Raw genomic sequence first — 19,710 nt, forward strand, 5'->3', positions numbered from 1 at the left:
GTAATAGAACTGAATGTGTATGCAGTCTTGTCAGTTTTTCTTGTGATTGCAATTTTTTCTGTGTTGATGCCATCTCGTCTGTGAGAAGCTTCAAAGCCCTGCAAAACCACATAGTGTGTACAGCCCACACAAGTTCAAATAGCACAGAATACTGTCACTGAATTGTGACTTAAAAGTTAGTGTGCAGTTTATTAAACGCATCTTATGACCCACTTTTTCACCCTGGCCTTTGGCTGAACAGAGTCACCTCTACTGGATTTTTATCGGTTTTTATTTCACAGTTGTTGTTTTTTTTTAATTGTTTTGCTTGTTGATGACTGTTTTACTGGCCATAGGCTTTTAAATGTGCTATATAAATAAAGCTGACATTGACATTATTAAACATTATTAGGTGTATGTTTGTCTAAGCAAAGGTCAAACCAGGATATTGATTTGAGGTACCATAAATAAGTGCCATAAATTAAATTATCAGATTATGTCCTAAAGTGGTGTTGTAAATAATAATCCAGCTGTTCGTTTGGCAAACCAAACCCTTATTTTGAATGCATAAACCGGAAACTGTTTTTTTTTTCTGTCCAGCTGCAGAACAACACAATGACGTGGAACATGTTCACGTTTTGTAAAGATGAAGTTATGTGACAATTATTTGTTTACGAATTAAGTTATTTGTGTCCCGTCCTGTGCATTTAAATGAAGCAGAAAAACAGTCAGACAGGGCAGCTAACGAGCAGACCTTCAGTCCACTGTTACTTCCGCTTTTCATTGCCCATACAAGCGGCGAAGTTCACGTTGGTGCCAAGTTGGTGTTTTTTTTTTATAAAACATGGTTCACAAAAAAGAGTCTGAATCCGAGCCTCGGTTCTACGGTTTGACCAGAACAGCCTCCGCAGTGTTAACTCACCTCATCTCCTTCAGCTTCACTGTGTTTATCACACTTCTGTCTCGGCCCGGAACAAGTGAGTGTTAAAATATTCACACATTTTCGTGTCGCTGTGTCATTTTCTAATTATATTACTTGTACTGTTTTCTCTTTTAGGTTGGTTTTCTTGGCATCCTTTCCTGATGACACTTGCTGTAAGTTAGCTGCAAGTTGTTCAAACCTCCCACTTTAATAATTACAGTGTATAAATATTATCAGATATAAAGTCAATAGAGTCAGCAACTTCCGGTGCCTTAAATGTAAATTTGACATGCTAATAAGAATTCAACAAGTATGTTCAAGTCATTTTATTGTCCCTAATGGGACCTGTGTACAGACAGGTCCTCACAATATCATGACATCAAACGATAAAATCCACTCACACACATCAAACATGATTGTCCACCAAAAAAAAATATTAAAAAAACAATGAGGAAATAAACCATTAAAATGAAAATAAAAATGAAAACAATACATCAAATAACCCTTAAATAATTTAAAATATTCAAGATGCTCAACATTAAAAAGGAATAAAAACAGCAAACAATCATTCAGTAAAATCATAAAAGTAAAAAAATATTCTGTAGCTGTTTCAAAGACAAGCTATTGGAACAAAGGAGTTTTTCCACTTTTTTTAATCTAGGGGTTCTGAAACTGTTCAAAGTCCGTGTAGATGGCGGTTCCGGTTTCCCACAATGCCTCTCGCTTCCTCACCAGGTGCTGCTCATACAGCAGGACTGAGGGACGCCTCACTGTTATAAGAAATATTTTTCGGAGGTTGCTATATTTCTACATTTTATAAAAAATATGCAAAAATTGTAATAAAAATTATATAAAATAACTAAGTTAAAATGATTAAACAGTCTAAATCAAATAAAAGAGACAATGCAGATTTCATGGATAGATACATGGAAAAAGAAATGTCTTTAACCCAAATTTAAAAGTGTCTACATTTGGTTTAAGTTTAATCTCTACTGGCGGTTTGTTCCACTACTTTGCAGCATAATGACTAAATGCTGCCTCTTCATGTTCAGTCTGGACTCTGTATTAGAGTAGTTGACCAGAGTCCAGGGATCTAAGAGCCCTACTAGGTTTGTATTCTCTGAACATATCACAGGTGTATTCAGGCCCTAAACCGTTGTATGATTTATAAACTATCAATAGGATTTTAAAATCTATTCTGACTGGAAGCCAATGTAAAGATTTTAAAACTAGTGTGAGGTATTCAGATCTCTTTGTCTTAGTTAAAACTAGCCGCAGCGTTCTTGATTAGCTGCAGCTGTTTAGGAAGTCCTGTTAAAGAGACAGAGTAATCCAGTCTGCTGAAGATTAAAGCATGTATGAGTTTCTTTTGGTCTTTTTGGGAGACAAAACTTTTAACTCTATTGATGTTTCTTAGTTGTTAAAAATCTGCCTTGGTGAAAGCTTTGATGTGGCTGCTGAAAGTCAGATCTGAGTCTATTAATGCTCCAAGGTTATGCTGACCCTCTTCTCTCTCCATTTAGTTTGGCTTCCTCATGACGGAAGCCATCCTCGTCTTCTCACCTCATGGCTCTTTCATCAAAAAGTTATCACACAAGACCAAAGGCCGTGTTCACTGGATCCTGCAGTGCCTCTGTGTGTTTTGTGCAGTCCTTGGCCTGGCTGCCATCTTTTACAACAAACATCTGAACGGTAAAGCCCACTTCACCACAGGGCACGGTGTGCTGGGCCTTCTCACAGTGTGCGTGGTTGCTGCACAGTCTTTGGCAGCTGCACCTCTCATTTACCATTCTTTAGCCAAAGGCTGGTCCCTCGCCAAGCTGAAACGGTACCACGCGGCGTCTGGACTCATCACCTACCTGCTTGGCAGTTGCAGCCTGCTCCTCGGGCTCTGCTCTGCGTGGTTCACTGAGTCTGTCGGGGAATACACTTGGTACCTGTCAGCGCTCTGCCCAGCTCTCGGTACCCTCATCATAATGAACCAAGTCTCCAGTGCTTACATCGCCAAAAAGCGGTTGCAGTCCTGACAAAAAAAACATTTCTGACAGCTTTAGTACCCGCGCAAGAATTGCCTAAGAGATTTAATTTATACTGTAAGTGATCTACTATTGTGATTTACATGAAAGACAATGATTTTGATTTCTACTACGACATCCCCTGAATTTAGTTTCAATCCTGCATTTTTTGTATTTGTTTTTGGTTAGTGATTTTGTGACATTTAAATAAACCACATGTTGTAATTCCAAAGATATGTTCTGACATAAAATAATTTGACGGTATCAGTGATTTACACTACAATAGAACATTGTTTTATTGTTAAAATAACATTGATAACACAGTCATATTTAACTTTGATTTTAGGCTGCATGTATGAAATTCTTACTGGGTCAGCCATTAATGAGTCAAAGTGAACAAAAAAGTTTTAAAAAACGCAATTACAAAAAAACCCAATATATTTTACATCATAAATAAGTACATTTCAGTCACTTTTACTGAATTTAGGGACACAACTGTCATGTGAGTGAAATGCTGTAGGTAATGGGGGAGAATAAAAATATTCCAGATAAACAGAAGATGTAGAGTTTCCAACTGATTGAAGAACAGAGAATAAAGACATGGGGTCAACTCAGTTTGATGTACCTTGTAAAGTTCACATTCCTTACAAAGTGCTACCTCCACCTTCAAATCAAAAGCGAACCAAATCACAAGTTCTCGTAACAAGCTGAAGAAAACCGCAAACCTCTTGATTGTAATGAAATAGCCCTAAAGACAGAGAAGGAGCCAGTAGCAGATAAAAAATTAACAGTAATCAGAATGGTGGGGATACATAAAATCCCCTTCCATAAAAATAACTCCATACGGAATGATCTGTTGTCTCAGGTTATCCAGTGTAAAAAAAAAAACAAACAAACAAAAAATAAAACGCTGCATCTAAACTAGTTTCGCAACGATGGAGTGTGACTTTCCTAAATCTAAAACACCCCGAGGCATCAAGACGGCACAGAAACAGACGGCTACGGAGAACAGCAAAGACCTAAACTCCCTAAAGCAAACCTACACTGACATCACTGACAGAAACTACTTACACCGCACTGCATTTAAGTGAAGAGTTACCACATAATGGCACTGTCAGTTTTGTAAGGCCACCACATCACCTGACCTGGTTCTGCCACAGTCACAGGCAGTCGGACTGAAATATTAAAGATATCTATTAGGATGGTTGGTGGCTACAACAGAAGGTTTCATTTTCTGAGGCTGCACAGATACAGATGGTTTTCTATGGTTTAGGTATTATTTGTTCTCATCAAATGATTTAATTACCATGTCTGTGAACTGATCATAAGAGGTTGGGAGACTTCCTTCAGAACTGGGGTAAAAAAACCAAAAACAAAAGCAAAACATTCATAAAAGGACCTGTGAATGAACCTAGTAACGTAACTCCTTGGTTTGAGCTCCTTTTGGCTTTCAAACTTGTCGCTTTCAGTCACAATGAGGCGCCTGTGCTGAACTTGCATTTTGAGGTTGACATCGATTTTTTTAATGTCAGTAGTTCTAACAGATTTGTAGAAAGGATTCACTAAACATAAATACAAATACTCAAGACCCCTTTGTGTTACTTAAGGCTAAAATGAAAGCAGACACTATGAATCTATGCCCCAATCCCTGTGCTGTCCATAGCTAACATGAAAATACATTCATTTTACTTTTCAGGGGAAAAAAAACAAAACAAAAAAAAAAACAGAAATTTGTTTCTCCAGCATCGGTGCCAGGGTGAGTTTATCATAATGATCATCAGTATAGTAATAAACCATCTCCCTACGGCCAAAATCTACACACTGCACAGTATTGACTTGCAATATAAACAATGATAATGACTTATTTACAAAGTATCAACATGAGTTATAGTATCACACATATCTTTCAACAGGGGGTGCTACAATGTCTATCAAACTGCTAAAGACTAAAATATGCTCAGAAAGCCTAAAATTTCTGTTGTTAAAGGTAAGCCTTGAAGGATTTTCTCTAAATATATAGTGGAGTTTGACAAACACCACGTTACCTACTGAGGGTTTCTATTCTCTGCGTTACACAGTTTACCACAGTAAAGGAAACTAGGCATTAAACATTGACGTGCAACAAATAACATGATTGCACCCAAGTATTTAGCCACAATACACAATGAGAAAATCCAACACTAAGCAGTTTCAGTAACATCACTTCATCTGAAGTCTGACAAAGTAAAACTGCACGGCCAGGCCTGTTGTAAAAATGGAGCAGAGGAGGCAGCGTACAACCCCCGAAAGATTCAGCTGGTCCTCGTATAACAAGGATCTGTTTCCCACCGCTGTTTTGTTCCAGTTTGGGATATTCAGTATAAAGATTTCTGAAGTCATTGGTAGGAAGTGATTCTCTTGCAGGTAAGAGTCCATGTGTTGGCTTTAGTGACAGCATTAGGAACGGGAAAATGCTGGTAAACGGAAAAGTGTCAAAATGTGACTTCATCACACTTTGCAGACTTTATTATTTTGTAGCCATTCAGGATTAAACTTTAAAGAATTTATTTATTTATTCAAATATATTTTTTTTTATCTGTTTAGATCCACTGTCATCCTAATTACTGAAGCTTCTTTTTTTTCATAATAATCTTATTTGTATAAAAAAAAACAAAAAAACAAACAAACAAAAAAAACAATCACCTCAATCCCATTCCTAATTTACTCAGGGTAAAAATGACTTTTGTGGGACTTTTTGAGACTCTACTGTCCTGTCACCTCTATAACGTCATCGTCAGAACTGTCGCCTCCATTTACTTCACTTGGATGTCTGTCTGGTTGGGTCAGAGCAGCTCCTAGCAGGCTGGAAGTTGGGTTGTTGAAAGGTGAGAGAAAACTGGATGTAGCGGAGTTGGAGTTAGGAGCAGAGAACCTCCCTGATCCCGGGAGGAGAGGGGTGGGGAACATCCTTGGCTCAGAGAGCAATGACTGGCTGTAGCTGAGAGGGAAACTAGATGAAAGCAGGCCAGCCATGTTGGGGTTCATCAAGTATGGAGGCAAAGAACCTGACGGGAGGGAGGAGGACGTTGCAGCTGAGGGTGTAGATGACATAGGAATGGTGGTAGAGGCAGAGGAGAAAGCTGAGGATGACGAGGGGGTAAGAAGATGCCCGTTTCCTGTGGCAGGTTGTCTCAGTAGGTCTGTTCCTGCTGAGGGGAACATGGTCTGTAGATCAGCCAGCGTTTGTCCTGGCGTTTGAAGGAATGATGACCCACCACCACCAGCCATGAGAAGTGGGTGACTCATGTGGCTTAGGTTCCCCAGAAGGGAGGAAGAGTTCAGACCCACAGGAGGAAAACTGAGTCCACTGGAGCCCATTGACAGTCCAGGGAAATGGGCTGCAGCGGACACACGTTTGCTTCCTCCTTGTGCATTGCCTTGGCTGTCACTATGTCTGCGTTTATTGCCTCGCATTTCTAACGCTGAACTCAGGAGGTCATCACCAAGTTGCCTACTGAGATCCCCCATCTGTGCACCGCCTCCATTCCCTGCTGGCACCAATGACACTTCTGACGGTGACGGCAGCAGGTTTTCCGTACCAGCAGAGGCATCACCTGTGGATGAGGTGTAGCGGCTGAGCTCTCTGAGAATTTCAGACCCCAAAGGAGAGGAAGACCGCTGCTCATCATTAGGAGAGCGCTGCTGTTGATCCACAGGAGATGAACAGCCATTACTGACAGGATGAATCAAGGGAGCTTGGCTTTCTGGAAAGGAGATAGAAATGCTGTCATAGCAACATAGCAGACAATGACTACCTAAAATAGGAGATATTTATGTCACTTCTGCCTCTGGATTATTCATTTTTAAAAGGTTAATTGTGGGGAAAAAACATAGCTAAGACAAATATGATAAATGAACAACATAATACATGGTACAAATGATAAACAGTGACGACTTAAGCTTATTTTACTCAAAATGTTGAGAGAGCTAGAGAGACACTTCAGATTTACTTCGTACAACGTGATGATCTTTCATTAGGCCCTCTGTCAAAGCAGAAACTAATACAATACAGGCTTTACTTCTCATTATGTATAAGACTGAGTGCTGCAAAGTATATGAGTTTTTTGGATGGTTAAAATATATAATCACACTCGACAAGGCAAAATTATGGACAATGAATTTGCACCTCTTAAAGCGGCAGGCCCCCCTGTCACTGGTCGACTTATTTTCCCAGATCGAATAGCAAAAATTCTTCCATCATTCGTTCTGATGTAAGTACCTGTGATGGAGAAAATATGAAGTAAGTCGAGTGTTTACTGAAATCTTTTGTTAACAGAGATTACTTCATGTGCTTTTGCAAATACCTTTAGATCCTCTTATAACATGAATGCTCTCTCCCGCGTTAATGCGAGCTTGAACATCTGTTGTGCTGTTTGCTCCTGGAATTACAATATCTGTAAATCCAGATAAAAGTCACATGTTAGAGTCTGATCATGATACTTCTTAATTCCTAATCATTTTTGGCCTTTGTTGATAATACTAAGTACCTAAAGTGAATGAAAATGTGACATTAAGTAAGGGATTAGGTCAGCTGAGTTATTTGAGCATTTAAAGCTATTTCATGTTACCAGTTGTGGTGACAATTCTTTGCACGTAAACTCCAGCTTTCTGCAGGAAGTTGACAGGGAGGCTGCTGGCCGAGGTGGAACCGGCCATGCCCATGCCAACCTGCCGAGGCATCATTGGGATTGGCGTCGACTGGATGGGTCTGACACTTGCTACTGGTTTGTCATCTGGCCGAGTCAGGTGGCGCCTGGAAATATATGGGCTGAACTCATGAAGCAGCCAAACGCACATAACTCAACACCAGTGTCTACTATGTTAGCAAACCTATAAGAAAAAGAAGACTAATATAGCTGCAGCTACATAATTAAATACACATCCAAAAAGAGTTGGAACATGGTGTAAAATATGCAGCACCAGTTTGGTTGGACTAAAGAGGGGTGGACCATCCATCTTATTATCAGTTTTGAGTTAAAAAGTTTGCAGCTCTGATAGTATGGGGCTGCATTACTGCCCTTGAAGCTGGCAACTTGTACATCTGGAAAGGTAGCATCAATGCTAAAAGGTTATAGATCATATACTTTCATCCACAGTCTTTTTCAGGGGAGATCTTGTCCGCCTGCAGTCCAGACTTTTGACCAACTAAAAACATTTGCTGCATCATGAATTCCAAAATACAACCAGAAAGACCCAGGACTGTTGAGCAGCTAGAATCCTGTATCAGACAAGAATGAGACGACATTCCTCTCCTAGAATTCCAGTAACTGGTCTCCTCATGGATGCCGTACAGTGGCAAACATCACCCTGTTCCTACTTTTATGAGACTTGTTTTCATTATTAAATTCAACAAATAAAATGTCTCACTTTCAACGTTTGACTTGTTTTCTATGTTCTATTGTGAATAAAATGTTGGTTTTAATTTGTTATTTACAATTTACACAGCATTACAACTGTTGTTGGGATTCAGGATAGAAACTGAAATGGTCTCCAGCGCAGAATATCAGGAACAATTAACAGAAAAAAGTGCAAGTTAAAACACGCAGTTGAAACCCACCAGCCACGTTGGTTAAATGCTGCAAAGCTTGCCAGTGTATGTTCATTTGTTGGGTAATAGGGGGCATAAGAAGGGCGAGAGTACGGTACAGAGGCTCGTTTTTCATCCTCATAGCTCTTCTTCGCAGCTCTCTTCTCTGCTTTGGTTAGTTTTGACTCCTTGCGGTCCACCAACAGAGACTCGTGCTGGAAAGGTGGCTGGTGAGACATATGGATCAGATAGAAGTGAATTAAAGATCAACAATCATGTATTTTATAGAGGAGTTATTATTTATATATTTATTATAAATCAGAACTGTTGCACAATTCTCAATAACTCTTTTCTCTCTCTCTTTTTCCTTTTAATCTCCTGACCTGCTCACAAGTTACTATAAAAAAAAAAGGCTTGAGATCTTTGAAGGTCAGATTTTACTGGGCAAACTGGGGAAGTTTTCCACTTTGTACAAAGATTCTAATGTCACTCATCTTCTTAAAAATCTTTAAGCCCTAAAAGACCTGAGAATGGACTCTATACAGAGATATTTTCTATGTTGTTTCCTGTAACTTAAGACTACATCTAGCCTGATCTCTACACATCCAGTCACCCAATCCTCCAGTTATTCATCAAGAAGTGAGTCTAGCCAGTTCCAATAGATCAATAGAAAGGTGGAAGGACAGTGAAATAGATGGTTCAAACCTTACAACCCTAAACACCATAGGAGATTTTTTCTTTATATTTACTTCTGTACTAGAAATATCTGGAAAAGTTTGTATATTTTAGATGTTATGCTATGCTAATTTAGTATTAAAGCATAAGTCTTAAAAAAATGGATATACTTAATGAAATCCTTGTAGAGAGTAACTCCATTCATGCTACTGTACCTTGGTGATGAGGTTAGGGTAAAGCTGACAAGCTTGATGCATCACTGCCTCAAAGTCCTGCCGTGATTCCAGAGAGAATTTCTCAGCTTCAGGCTCCTCTTCCACGAAGTGCAGCAGCGACTCCACTTCCTTACGTGTGAAGTTCAGCACCGGGTTCAAGTCATCAACCACACGGTCTTTAAAAAGGCAGAATTGAGATTTTAATAGGGGTAAATTCAGGCAGGTGTTGATCATTTTCTAACTATGGGAAAAATGTACAAGTGTGCATCTGTAAATGAGGACTCTTGTTGACGAGTAGAAATCTCTTACCGGACATGCCCTGTTTAGAGACCTGTCTGTCATAGATCTTCTTCTCCAGGGTGAAGTCACAGACGAGGCGGTAAATGTGGCAGGGTTTTCTCTGACCATAACGGTACACGCGGCACACTGCTTGGGCATCATGGCAAGGGTTCCAGGATGCATCAAACACGACGACACGATTGGCCCCAATCAGATTCACCCCCAAACAACCCGCTCTGAGAAACACAGACAACAAATTGAGTAAGTAAGAAGGAAGTGTGAGAAATGATGGAGCGTAAAGCAGAGATGCATACCTGGTCGAAAGCAGGAAGACCCATGTTGTGTTGTTCTCGGGGTCATTAAACTGATTGATAAGCCGCTCTCTTTCTGTAGCTGATGTACTCCCATCCAGTCCTGCAGACAGACATACATCATCTCTTAACACCGAGACACCTGGACATGCTTTGACTTGCAACAAAGTGAAGAACACATGTTTAATTTGGGAGCATTCTTACTGAATTCCCTGTCATCTTTGCAAGAAGATTAATTGAATGGAGGATTTTATAACAATCCCTGGTGATATTGTACAATATATGATTCAAAAATGCCTCTAAGCAAAGCTCTTTCCAGAGGACGGTGTAAATTTGCAGAAAAAGTCAATAAAGACAACCACATCCTTAAGATTTCAGTAATGAAGACTATACTTTTTGTAGAGCTGCTAGTTTGGAATAAAGCACAGCTGAGACTCACTGTAGTAGTTGAGGTTTCGAACCCAGTTTTGGTTTTGGCTGTCAGTGGAGACGATGCCTTGGGGCATCGGCCTCTTTGATAAGAAGTCCTCAATGACCGTCAGGGTGGATAAACTTTGACTAGAGAAAACACAGATTAGAAATTAGTAAAAAAAGAAATTGCAGTTTGGTTTTCTTGATGAAGCCCCTGTTTTCTGCCTCCTGTCTGAAATCACATAACCAAAATAAATAAGGTATATCTTCACAACTACAAGGGTTGTATGTATAATCTTGGTCTCAAAAGAAAGCTGACCTGTGAGATTACTACAGCAGTGTCAAATATCTCAGGAACCCATCAGATGATGTTGATGCACCAGGCTCCTTGTCGATTTTTAAAACCCATATGAAAGTCTTAAAACTCACTTTGACTCATCGGTCTTTAACACAACTTCAGACTTGATCTTTTAGGGTTTCTAATTTAATTTAATCTAGTTTTTTGTCTTTTTTTTTTGCATTTTACAACTTTTATTATTTTATTATTTCTATGCTTTATTTTATCTACTATAAATATACAAGACTTTGTTCAGCTGTGACTGGTGTAAAGGATAGCCCCTAATATCACCTTAGAAACACCATGAAGATCCAGAAAGAGGTGGTCCCCAAGGTAGTATATCAAAGAAAGAGCGAATATTTCTCTATAAAACCCCTTCACCTTCATGGAAACTACCAGGACCTTCATAAATCTTTTCAAAGAGTCACTGGAGAACACATTAGCAGTTTTTATTTTTAGATAGAATAAAACTTTTGATCACAAAACAGCAAAAATAGGACATGAATATGAATGTGATTTATTTCTTTTTTTCACACTGACAAGTACCTGTGTAATCAGCAGATTATCTGCTTTCATGTGATAACTTGTTTATGTGGTTTGAAGTACAGGAATTAGAAGACACTCTAAAGTGGACAGTGCTGTTTTCATGTTTTTGTTACATCTCCATATAATTGTTGGAGCTTGAACTGTTTGGTTTGAGAGCCAATTTTAGCAGTGGGTCTGCCCGTCATGTTGGAATGCTACATGTTAGGATTGGTATTTCTTAGGAAGAGGCTAAGGTGATCAGTTTGGTTAATTGTGCAAATAACTTTAAAGTATGCTGTAAATTTAATAACATTTAGCGGAATTCAAATATTCTTATTGGTAAAATGTCCCTAAAAAACTAAAGATAAAAAAGGACAATCTGCTTTTCTAGTCATTGTGACGAATGAAAGCACTTCATACACTTCATTGCAGCATACACAGAGACACACTGAGTTCAAATCTCTGTCATAATGAACAGAATGTCAAAAATGAACACATCAGAGATGATGTTGAGTTCAGCATCTTCCCCAAGGGGACTTTAGACTTTAGGCATTTAGACTGATGATGTTGGGAATTAAATCCCAAACATTCAGGACGGTGCTTCGTCTCCTGTCAGGAAAGCTTAGTAATTAGCCCAAAAAACAGCCAATCCCTTCCATAAGCTGTTTCGTGGTGGACTTGTGTTTAATGTCATTTACATACATGGGACAGAGGACTTACCTAAAAACCAAAATCTTGTCTCTTCTCCTGACGCTTTCATCAATCAAGTAGAAGAGCAGAACCATCTTGGCCGAGTTCTCCAGAACCCCTGTCTGGTAGTTGAACATTATGTCCTTTGCCTGAGACACAAATGAATCTTTAAGCACTGAGTGGTGGCTAGATGGGGGCAGCAAAGAATAATTATAAACTTTATTTTCCCTTATTAATGATTATTTTAGCTGAGAAAAGGCTGGGATATACTTGCTGCTGGCGATGAGTACATATCATGGCTGTCACGCATTCCTAGCGTTTGTTTGGCATGTAGGATGCTCGCACTGATGCGAGGTAACGCGCCACGTGCATGAGCTGCAATAGTGACTTGAACGCTAGTGGCACTCATGAGCACAAGAGTATTAACACAACAGGTCTGAGGCGGATAGTTTGGAAGACAATCTCATTGGATCTTGTTTGCAACTACCTGCATCTGTATCATTTTAACAGTTGGCAACAAACTGAAAGCGTTTTCGGAGTTGATGACCCAGAAATACAATGTGACTGGTAGATTGACCTTTTCACTATTTCAAAGTCCAAGTGCTCTGCACTTCCTGTAGTGGCACTGTGTTTGGTTTGTCTTCTTTGTTCTGAAGTCAGTCTAGCAACTAGTATTTGAAACTCGGGTGAGACAAGTTCTTTGTTTAAAAGGTTTACTAAGAAATCAAAAGTGTACCCAAGTGTAAGTGATCCCCAAAAAAACAAAAACAAAAAAAACACGTTGCTTCCAATGTCACAGAGATGGCGCAGTATTTAATTGGAAGCCCAAACTTTAATCTATTTTAAACTTAACATTACTAAATTATGCATTTTATCAAATGCATGTGGGGTGCAGGAGAATGGGATGAGTGATAGATGGTGCCCTGGTTCCCAGGGTGTGCGGCTGGAACATTGGGGTGGGTGCTGGCTCACACCAGGTGGTTGTATGAGGGGGACCTGGTCCTCCTGGGCATGGTGTGGGCCCTCTACCTTGAGGGTGGGGGGTGGGCTGTCTCTGAGCCCTTTAGGATCAGGGCCCTTTGCTCTGGCCGCCCTAGATGGCCGATGCCTGGCAGGGTCGGCAGCTGCCGATCTTAGTCTGCCAGGGCCAGTGCCCTCGGGGTGGGTTTGGGGTGGTCTTCGTGGTGGGGTGGCTTTGGTTCATGCTCCAGGATTGCTGCTTATCGCCTGCATCTCTGGGCCGCCCTAGTCAGCCTTTAGCCTCCGTAGAGACGTGATCACATTTGCACAATCACACTCATCTCTGCTCACTCCTGATTCCTCATATTCTGCATGCTGACATAGTCACTAATGGGTTTATACACTGATAGCTACTTTTTTTTTTTTTTTTTTATGCGTGTGCCTTTCGTACTTTGGTTGTTGTGTGATACATCTTCTTGTTGTCTTGGTTATTTATTTATTTTCTTAACAAACTTCTGAAGACTGTCAGCTTAGTTTTCTTGTAAAAGCTGTAAGAAATTCTCAGTTGCGTTTCTGTACAGGCGTAGCAGTTGGGTGTCTGGTGTTAGTTTGGATTAAAGGGTTATTGCTTTGATCTACTGTATATCTACTGCTACTATCTACTACTTTTTCTTTATTTCCTCTTCCTTTTTTCTACTTACTTTTGTACTTTCCAGTATTGCATTCCTTTATTTCTGTCCCTCTCCAGTCAGGTCCAGCAAGATTACATAAATTCCAAAATTTTAAATAAATAAGATAAAACAACATATTTAAATAAATAAAGAAATAAAATAAATCTGATTATCAAGAGGAGCCTTACACCTATAAAGCTTCCCTTGGCAAAGCAAATTTGTTCAGCGCAACACAGCAACCAGACCATTACTCTGTTTGCTACAATGCTGGACAGGACAAGTTAAAAAAAAAAAGTAGCGGAACATGTGATGTGTACACTCGCGTTCACAGAAAGTATATTCCAGCCCTAAAGAACAGAAAGCTAAGGTGGGAGTGATTTGGTTTCCCATGGCGTGTTTGTGACGTACCCATTCGTATGTGATGACCTGATTGGCTCTATCCTGAGAGACATTGAGAGTTTGCAGGGTGCTGTTTACTTTGCTGTTGCTTGAGTCTGCTACTTTGGTCTTCAGGCCTGCACCAGGTGCAGGGCAGCGAGGGTTACTGGCTGAGGTGATGTCATCAAGGTCCAGGTCCTGCTCGTTGGCTTGATTCTCCTTCTGCAGGGCTTCGTAGAGAACGTCTGGGTGATTCCAGATCTGTACAGATTAAGAAACTCAAGGTCTTAGCCAAGGTAAATAAGTAAATCTGGTATAAGAGGTTTCTAGCAAACATCTAGCGAACAGGAAAAATGGAATCACCTTGCAGCAAACACAGAAGGCTTTGAGTGGGTTGAGGCCGAGCCAGCCACTGTTCCCAGCTTCTCGAAAGCGCTTCATGAACTCAGTATACAGAGCCCTCTGAACAGGTGAGAGCCGCACTAAGATCACATGCTCCTGTTTAGATGGAAGCTGGTCTCTCAGTACATCATGTCCTCTCCTGTGAACCAGAAAAATACCCCACACGGTATAGAGATATCAGCATCTCCCAGGGTAGTACATCTTCAATCATGGTGTCCAGTTTCTGAAAGTAACAGAAAGTTTACCTCTGTACGAAACCCTCTAACAAGCTGTGCAACACGTGACTGCGGTAGCGCATCAAGCGAACATCTTGGGGTGTGCTGTCCACACACTGACCATTCAGAATGGGACGCTCAAACATGTTGCTGAACTCCTGACGTGTGCCTAAAAAGTCAGGCCTGACAAAGTCCACCATGCACCAATACTCAGTCAGGTTGTTCTGCAGTGGATAACCTGTCAGAACCACTCTGCGCCTGGAACGGATGTTCTTCAGGGCCTGTGACGTGCTGGCATGATAGTTTTTTATACGGTGGCCTTCATCACAGATCACCACATCAGGGCCAGGCCGTGCTATGGACTTTTCAATTCCTGAAGTAAAAGAATAAAAATTAAAGAGTGATTTAAAAAAAAATAAAGGAATTGCCATATTTTACACGTATTTATCTTTTTGGGTACTTTACTGTCACTGTGGTAACAAAAATGTAATGTCACTTAAAAAATAAGCATTTAAACAGCTTTCATATGTTCCATCTGTATAGGTGGATTAACAAGAATTAAATTACTGATATGCTCATGTTAATGAAAATACTTCTTTTAAACAACAGTCTTGGCCATTTAAATAAAGATTTTTGGAGCTTAAATGAACAAGTAAGTTTGGTAGGCTTTGACGTACACACTTATTTAGATTTTGAATCTAAATGTGACACAATTAGGGATGCACGGGTTGGGTTTTTCCAGCCTGCCGGTCCCGCATTTATAAAATAATCTTGTCCACCCCAACTCACCCCGCACAACCAAACCAATTTTCACAACCTGCCCCGCCGCTACTAAATACACGCTAAATATGCAATTGAAGGCTGATTTTATTTGGCCTGAAAAATGTGCTTGAGAACAGAGTGTAACTGGCAACAACAAATGACATAAGATCTCAGGTTACAGGCATTGCACTGGCGAATTTAATGACCCGCCCCACCCGTCCTGCAATTCCAGTGAAGATTTTTTTGACCCGACCCATGATCCATTGGACCGTGCATCACTAGTCACAAAACACTTACTAATGGCACTTTTTAAACTGAAGCAGATTCATGAGCTCAGCAGATTTTTAGTTTGTACATGTTTTAAAAGTATCTGACTGATTATCTTTGTGGTACCTTTCATGAGTTCTTGCTGTCTATCCTCTTCATCCAGGTCAATGATGACTGGTCCAGCAGGTTTTTTTGATTTCCTTTTCTTGCTCATCACAAAGGTCTTCTTCATGGTCAGCAGGCGGTACATCTCATAACCCATCAACAATACACCCCCATCTCTGGACCAATCCTCCACAACCTTGGCCCTGGCCAGTGTTGTTCTGTGGGTTATACAGTGAGTGAGTAACAGTTCAACCATTTAACCATAAATACTTAACCCAGCATGTCACTTACTTGTGCTCATCGTTAAGAATGTGAACTTTGAATGTGCGGCCAGTCACAAATGTGGGATCAATGTCAGGAGGAAGAGCCTCCTGAGGTGGGAGCCAGAGGTTAAACTCTGTCAGCCAATTCTGAAGTGTGTTCACCTTGTGTGAAGGAGACAAAACAGTGAGATTAGTCTAATCAACATAAAATAGTGAATCCTGGGAAGATACAAGTGTAATCTAGATGTGCTCATATATCTTTTTTAACATGACATACTCTTTGATTACTTACTGGGACAATGGCCAGCACAGTGTGAGCCTCAGTGTTCCTCAGCAGGATGTCAATGAAGGAAATTATCTGTAGTGTCTTGCCCAGCCCCATGCTGTGAGCCAGGATGCAGCCAAAGCCACTGCTGGTCTTGTATCGCTCCAGAGACTCAATGAGGTTATCATAGAGAAACCGGATTCCCCCAATCTTAGGAGATGAAAAGAAAAAGTTTATTATGCAAATCATGAAAACACCAGCTGCACTGTGAATTTCTGCTACTGAGCAGTTATATTGTGAATTTGAGAGCAGAATGAGACAAAAGCCATACTTGATGAGGTTTGACAGCTTTGGCTAGCTGCGGGGCGAGGAAAATGTCCTTCTCCTCTGCAGGGTGATTGATATTAACCAACACTCGGCCCTGAGCGTCAGGCAGGTTCAAAGCATCATTGATGTGAGCACCACTGCTCTCCTCTGAGCCAGTGCCGCCTTCAACATCCTCATCAGCCGACTCGCTGCTTATCTGCAGGGCATCTTCGTCCCCAGAACTAAGCTCAATTACATCTGAGTCACCATTAGTGAAGTAAACCGGATGTTAGTGCTCATTCAAATCTCACAGTACTTAAAATGAAACAAAAATAGGAGTGGTAAAACTTCACAGAACTATTGTTTGTCTTACCATCTCTAATGGCAAGTGTGGGCAACTTTGGCTCCACTTTTTCATCTTCCTCACCACTGCTGTCCAGACAGATCACATCCTGCTTGCCCAGGAGAGCAGGGACCAACTGAGATACATCTCCCAATAATGCTGCAGCACTCACTGCTAAAAACATGAGAAGTGAATGGAAAATTTGAAAGAGAAGTACAACATGAATTATTACAAATGTTGTCGAGCAGAAATATTTGTCACAATTCACTGATAGAATATGGTCACCTAGTTGAGAGTCTGGGACAGCTGGCACTGGTGTAGGGAAGTCCTTCCTCTGCTGCTCCAGTCGTTTTCGCCTCTCCATCTCTTCCTGCTGAGCTGCCTTGGTCCCAGCCTCCAGCTGATCCTCTTGCAGTAGCTTTCTATAAGCACATAGCAAAAAGGTCTGGTTATGCACATTTATTAAAAGGATATTACACAACATGCCCAGAAAACAAGATCAGTAGACCAACCTACCTGATATTCTTTCTCATGTTTGCAGGCTTAGGTGGCTTGTGAGGTTTGGAGCCTTTTGACGAAGACTTAGATGATTTGGTTATTTTAGAGGCTTTTTGTTTCTTTGTTTTATTGGAGATTAGTTTGCTCTGGCTTGAGTTGTCTGGGCTGGTTGGAGGCTGAGAACGAGAGGCAGGTCTAGAGGATGGACGGGATGTGGGCTGAGACGGCGGATCGGAGGAGGGCTCTCTAGAGGTAGCTGAAGTAGAATCCACGTCATGCTGAGCACCTTCTGTTTGACTCTGGGCACTTGAAGGTCGGTCTTGAATGAGTAAAATAAACAGATTACTGTTATACAGTTGTGTGCTGTTGTTGTTTTTTAAAAAACAAACAAAAAAAAAAACTCATGTGCCTTGGACACTGGAATGGATTAAAAGACCATTCCAGTGTCCAGGAGGGGAAAAAAGGGCTATTTATCACTCACCAACACTGTCATCTTCATCATCTCCATCATTTTCATCCTCATCTTCCTCCATGTCCTCATCATCTTCTTCCTCATTTTCCATACACTCCTCTTCACTATCAAGACTGGCCTCCAGGTCACTTTCTGAAATTGCCTCTTCAGACATGTCTTACAGGGCCCTCAAAGTATTACCTGCACACCGTCATTAGGAGCTCTAAATAAATAAATAAACATAATGCATCTTTACAACACATTTCTACACAGTAAACACAAATTAATTTAGTTGGTAATCGTACTTGTTACATGATTTTTTTTTTATTAATCCCCTAAATGATGAACAGGGGGAGAAAAAAAAACAGATTTGCATTTTCTTTTTATTTAAAAGTTGTCACTGACTTTGATTATTTCAGTTTCACTGAGATTCAGGATATTTAATATGTAATAAAGATTTTGTCCTCCAAACTTGTTAAGATGAGGATGAAAAAAAAAAACTTTTGTTACCTTGTTAGTTAAAGTAATTACTCTTCAAAACCAGCCCTAGCCTTAACCAACTCCTGCCACAATCAAACCTCTTGAGGCATGTTTTTCAGTTTTACGATTTGAAACTGGCAGCTTAAACAATGTGTTCAAAGTACTGAAAGATCATTCGAGGTTACTTTGATGATGCCGTTAATATCGAAAGAAGAATTAGGGTCAACAGCAACACCGTCTTCATGTCATGAGTAATTTGATCTGCTTGTACTGAAAACACAGCTAATGCAAGAACTATTTGAGAACAAGGCTGTAGAACGGATATGTAATATTACAGCCCTGAAGAGGTTTGATGTACACATGCATTATGAAAGTTTTCACTAAGACTCTAAAAGGAGAAGTTTACATGAGGTTAGAGGAATTTTCAGCTATATGCTGAGAAGCACATCAAAGGCAGTTAGCCACCTCTGCTGCCTCTCTGGTGTGTGGGTAATTTGAGCGCTAAGCAAGTGGCTTCAAGTGGCTTATTGTGAGCTCCCTGGCTGCATGGACACAAATGCCAGTTTCTGTGCTAGAATCTGAGCACCAATATGCTAGCTAATTACACAACAATAAAGGCTGTTTAACCCTCAAAACATACGTCACCTCCACGTGCGCGCGAAGAACGACGTGTGGCTGGAAACCGAGTTGGAATAAAAGCAACTTTCTTGAAGGATGAGACTGTTCAAATGGATGTCGTTGCGAGACTGCGATCTAACATTGTGTAGGTGTTACGTAGCTAATGCTAGCCTAAATTACACCGAGGCTAACACACTCGGCTAATTAAGACGCATCAGTTACACACACAAACATATAGGTGTTGTTCGGGTTTACCTCAAGTACGTTGTACTGTTGAAGACTTCAATCCGTTAGTGCATACAACGAGCAATTTAATCGAAAACTGCAGTAAGTGTGTAAATGAACTGATAAACGTTGCTAATTTCCATTTTTTCCAGTGTGACCACAAATACTGCCCCCTTAGTTGTGTTTCCAACCAAGGTTCCAACCTAACTTCAGTTGTGCACGTTCAAACGGAACAAATGACAATGAGAAAATTATTGTTTTCACATCACGAACTACATTTTATTATGTCGTTTGATTTATTTACTTTATCTGGCTGAATATATGCCTTAAATTTAGCTATTTTGTCAGCAAATGGTGGCACTTTGTTAAGACACTGTGAAGGATGGTTTTGGGAAATAAATGCAGTTAGGTAACCGCTTACTTTGGTGATATCAACTTCGTTTATATCTCTACCGTTAAAGGTGTTAAATGTCGTCAAATTTATTTCTCCTTGACAAATTTCCCATCAACTGACTGACTAAAGGCTTTATCCATCAATGAGCTGTTTTCGTTGTTGGACCTAAATTGCATTAAACT

The 19,710-nt window shown here is 40.3% G+C and overlaps 2 protein-coding genes across 5 annotated transcripts; one reads left to right on the top strand and one right to left on the bottom strand.

The window, feature by feature from the left end:
- The first annotated feature begins 570 nt into the window (after positions 1 to 570).
- On the top strand, positions 571 to 3,665 carry LOC121636317 (cytochrome b561 domain-containing protein 2). The gene is made up of 3 exons (XM_041979719.1): positions 571 to 956; positions 1,037 to 1,074; positions 2,425 to 3,665. The coding sequence occupies exons 1-3, from the start codon at positions 824 to 826 to the stop codon at positions 2,926 to 2,928; spliced, it is 675 nt and encodes a 224-aa protein (XP_041835653.1). The 5' UTR covers positions 571 to 823; the 3' UTR covers positions 2,929 to 3,665.
- Positions 3,188 to 19,684, bottom strand: rad54l2 (RAD54 like 2). Of its 4 annotated transcripts, none has more exons than XM_041979714.1 (22): positions 19,556 to 19,684; positions 17,842 to 18,034; positions 17,379 to 17,679; positions 17,148 to 17,284; positions 16,893 to 17,036; positions 16,545 to 16,777; positions 16,241 to 16,423; positions 15,977 to 16,110; positions 15,707 to 15,903; positions 14,582 to 14,924; positions 14,298 to 14,475; positions 13,965 to 14,195; positions 11,956 to 12,074; positions 10,402 to 10,520; positions 9,966 to 10,065; positions 9,682 to 9,887; positions 9,373 to 9,548; positions 8,513 to 8,709; positions 7,524 to 7,708; positions 7,260 to 7,349; positions 7,082 to 7,174; positions 3,188 to 6,659 (listed from the first exon to the last, which is right to left on the bottom strand). In XM_041979714.1, the coding sequence occupies exons 2-22, from the start codon at positions 17,984 to 17,986 to the stop codon at positions 5,659 to 5,661; spliced, it is 4,512 nt and encodes a 1,503-aa protein (XP_041835648.1). In that variant the 5' UTR covers positions 17,987 to 18,034; positions 19,556 to 19,684; the 3' UTR covers positions 3,188 to 5,658. The 4 variants fall into 4 exon arrangements, with proteins under 4 accessions (XP_041835648.1, XP_041835650.1, XP_041835647.1 ...); XM_041979716.1 differs by lacking the exon at positions 19,556 to 19,684 and adding an exon at positions 19,165 to 19,293 and having other exon boundaries at positions 16,893 to 17,033; XM_041979713.1 differs by lacking the exon at positions 19,556 to 19,684 and adding an exon at positions 19,165 to 19,293.
- Between the last annotated feature and the right edge of the window lie 26 nt (positions 19,685 to 19,710).

Source organism: Melanotaenia boesemani, chromosome 3, assembly GCF_017639745.1.
Source record: "Melanotaenia boesemani isolate fMelBoe1 chromosome 3, fMelBoe1.pri, whole genome shotgun sequence".
In the NCBI taxonomy this organism is placed as follows: domain Eukaryota; kingdom Metazoa; phylum Chordata; class Actinopteri; order Atheriniformes; family Melanotaeniidae; genus Melanotaenia; species Melanotaenia boesemani.

Bases quoted from the DNA above. Each gene is read 5' to 3' on its own strand.
- LOC121636317 (XM_041979719.1), top strand. From the start codon at position 824: ATGGTTCACAAAAAAGAGTCTGAATCCGAGCCTCGGTTCTACGGTTTG. The intron at 957-1,036 runs GTGAGTGTTAAA...TTTCTCTTTTAG, and splicing joins TCTGTCTCGGCCCGGAACAA to GTTGGTTTTCTTGGCATCCT. The intron at 1,075-2,424 runs GTAAGTTAGCTG...CTCTCCATTTAG, and splicing joins CTTTCCTGATGACACTTGCT to TTTGGCTTCCTCATGACGGA.
- rad54l2 (XM_041979714.1), bottom strand. From the start codon at position 17,986: ATGTCTGAAGAGGCAATTTCAGAAAGTGACCTGGAGGCCAGTCTTGAT. The intron at 9,549-9,681 runs GTAAGAGATTTC...GCCTTTTTAAAG, and splicing joins CTCTAAACAGGGCATGTCCG to ACCGTGTGGTTGATGACTTG. The intron at 7,709-8,512 runs GTGGGTTTCAAC...ATATATTTCCAG, and splicing joins GCATTTAACCAACGTGGCTG to GCGCCACCTGACTCGGCCAG.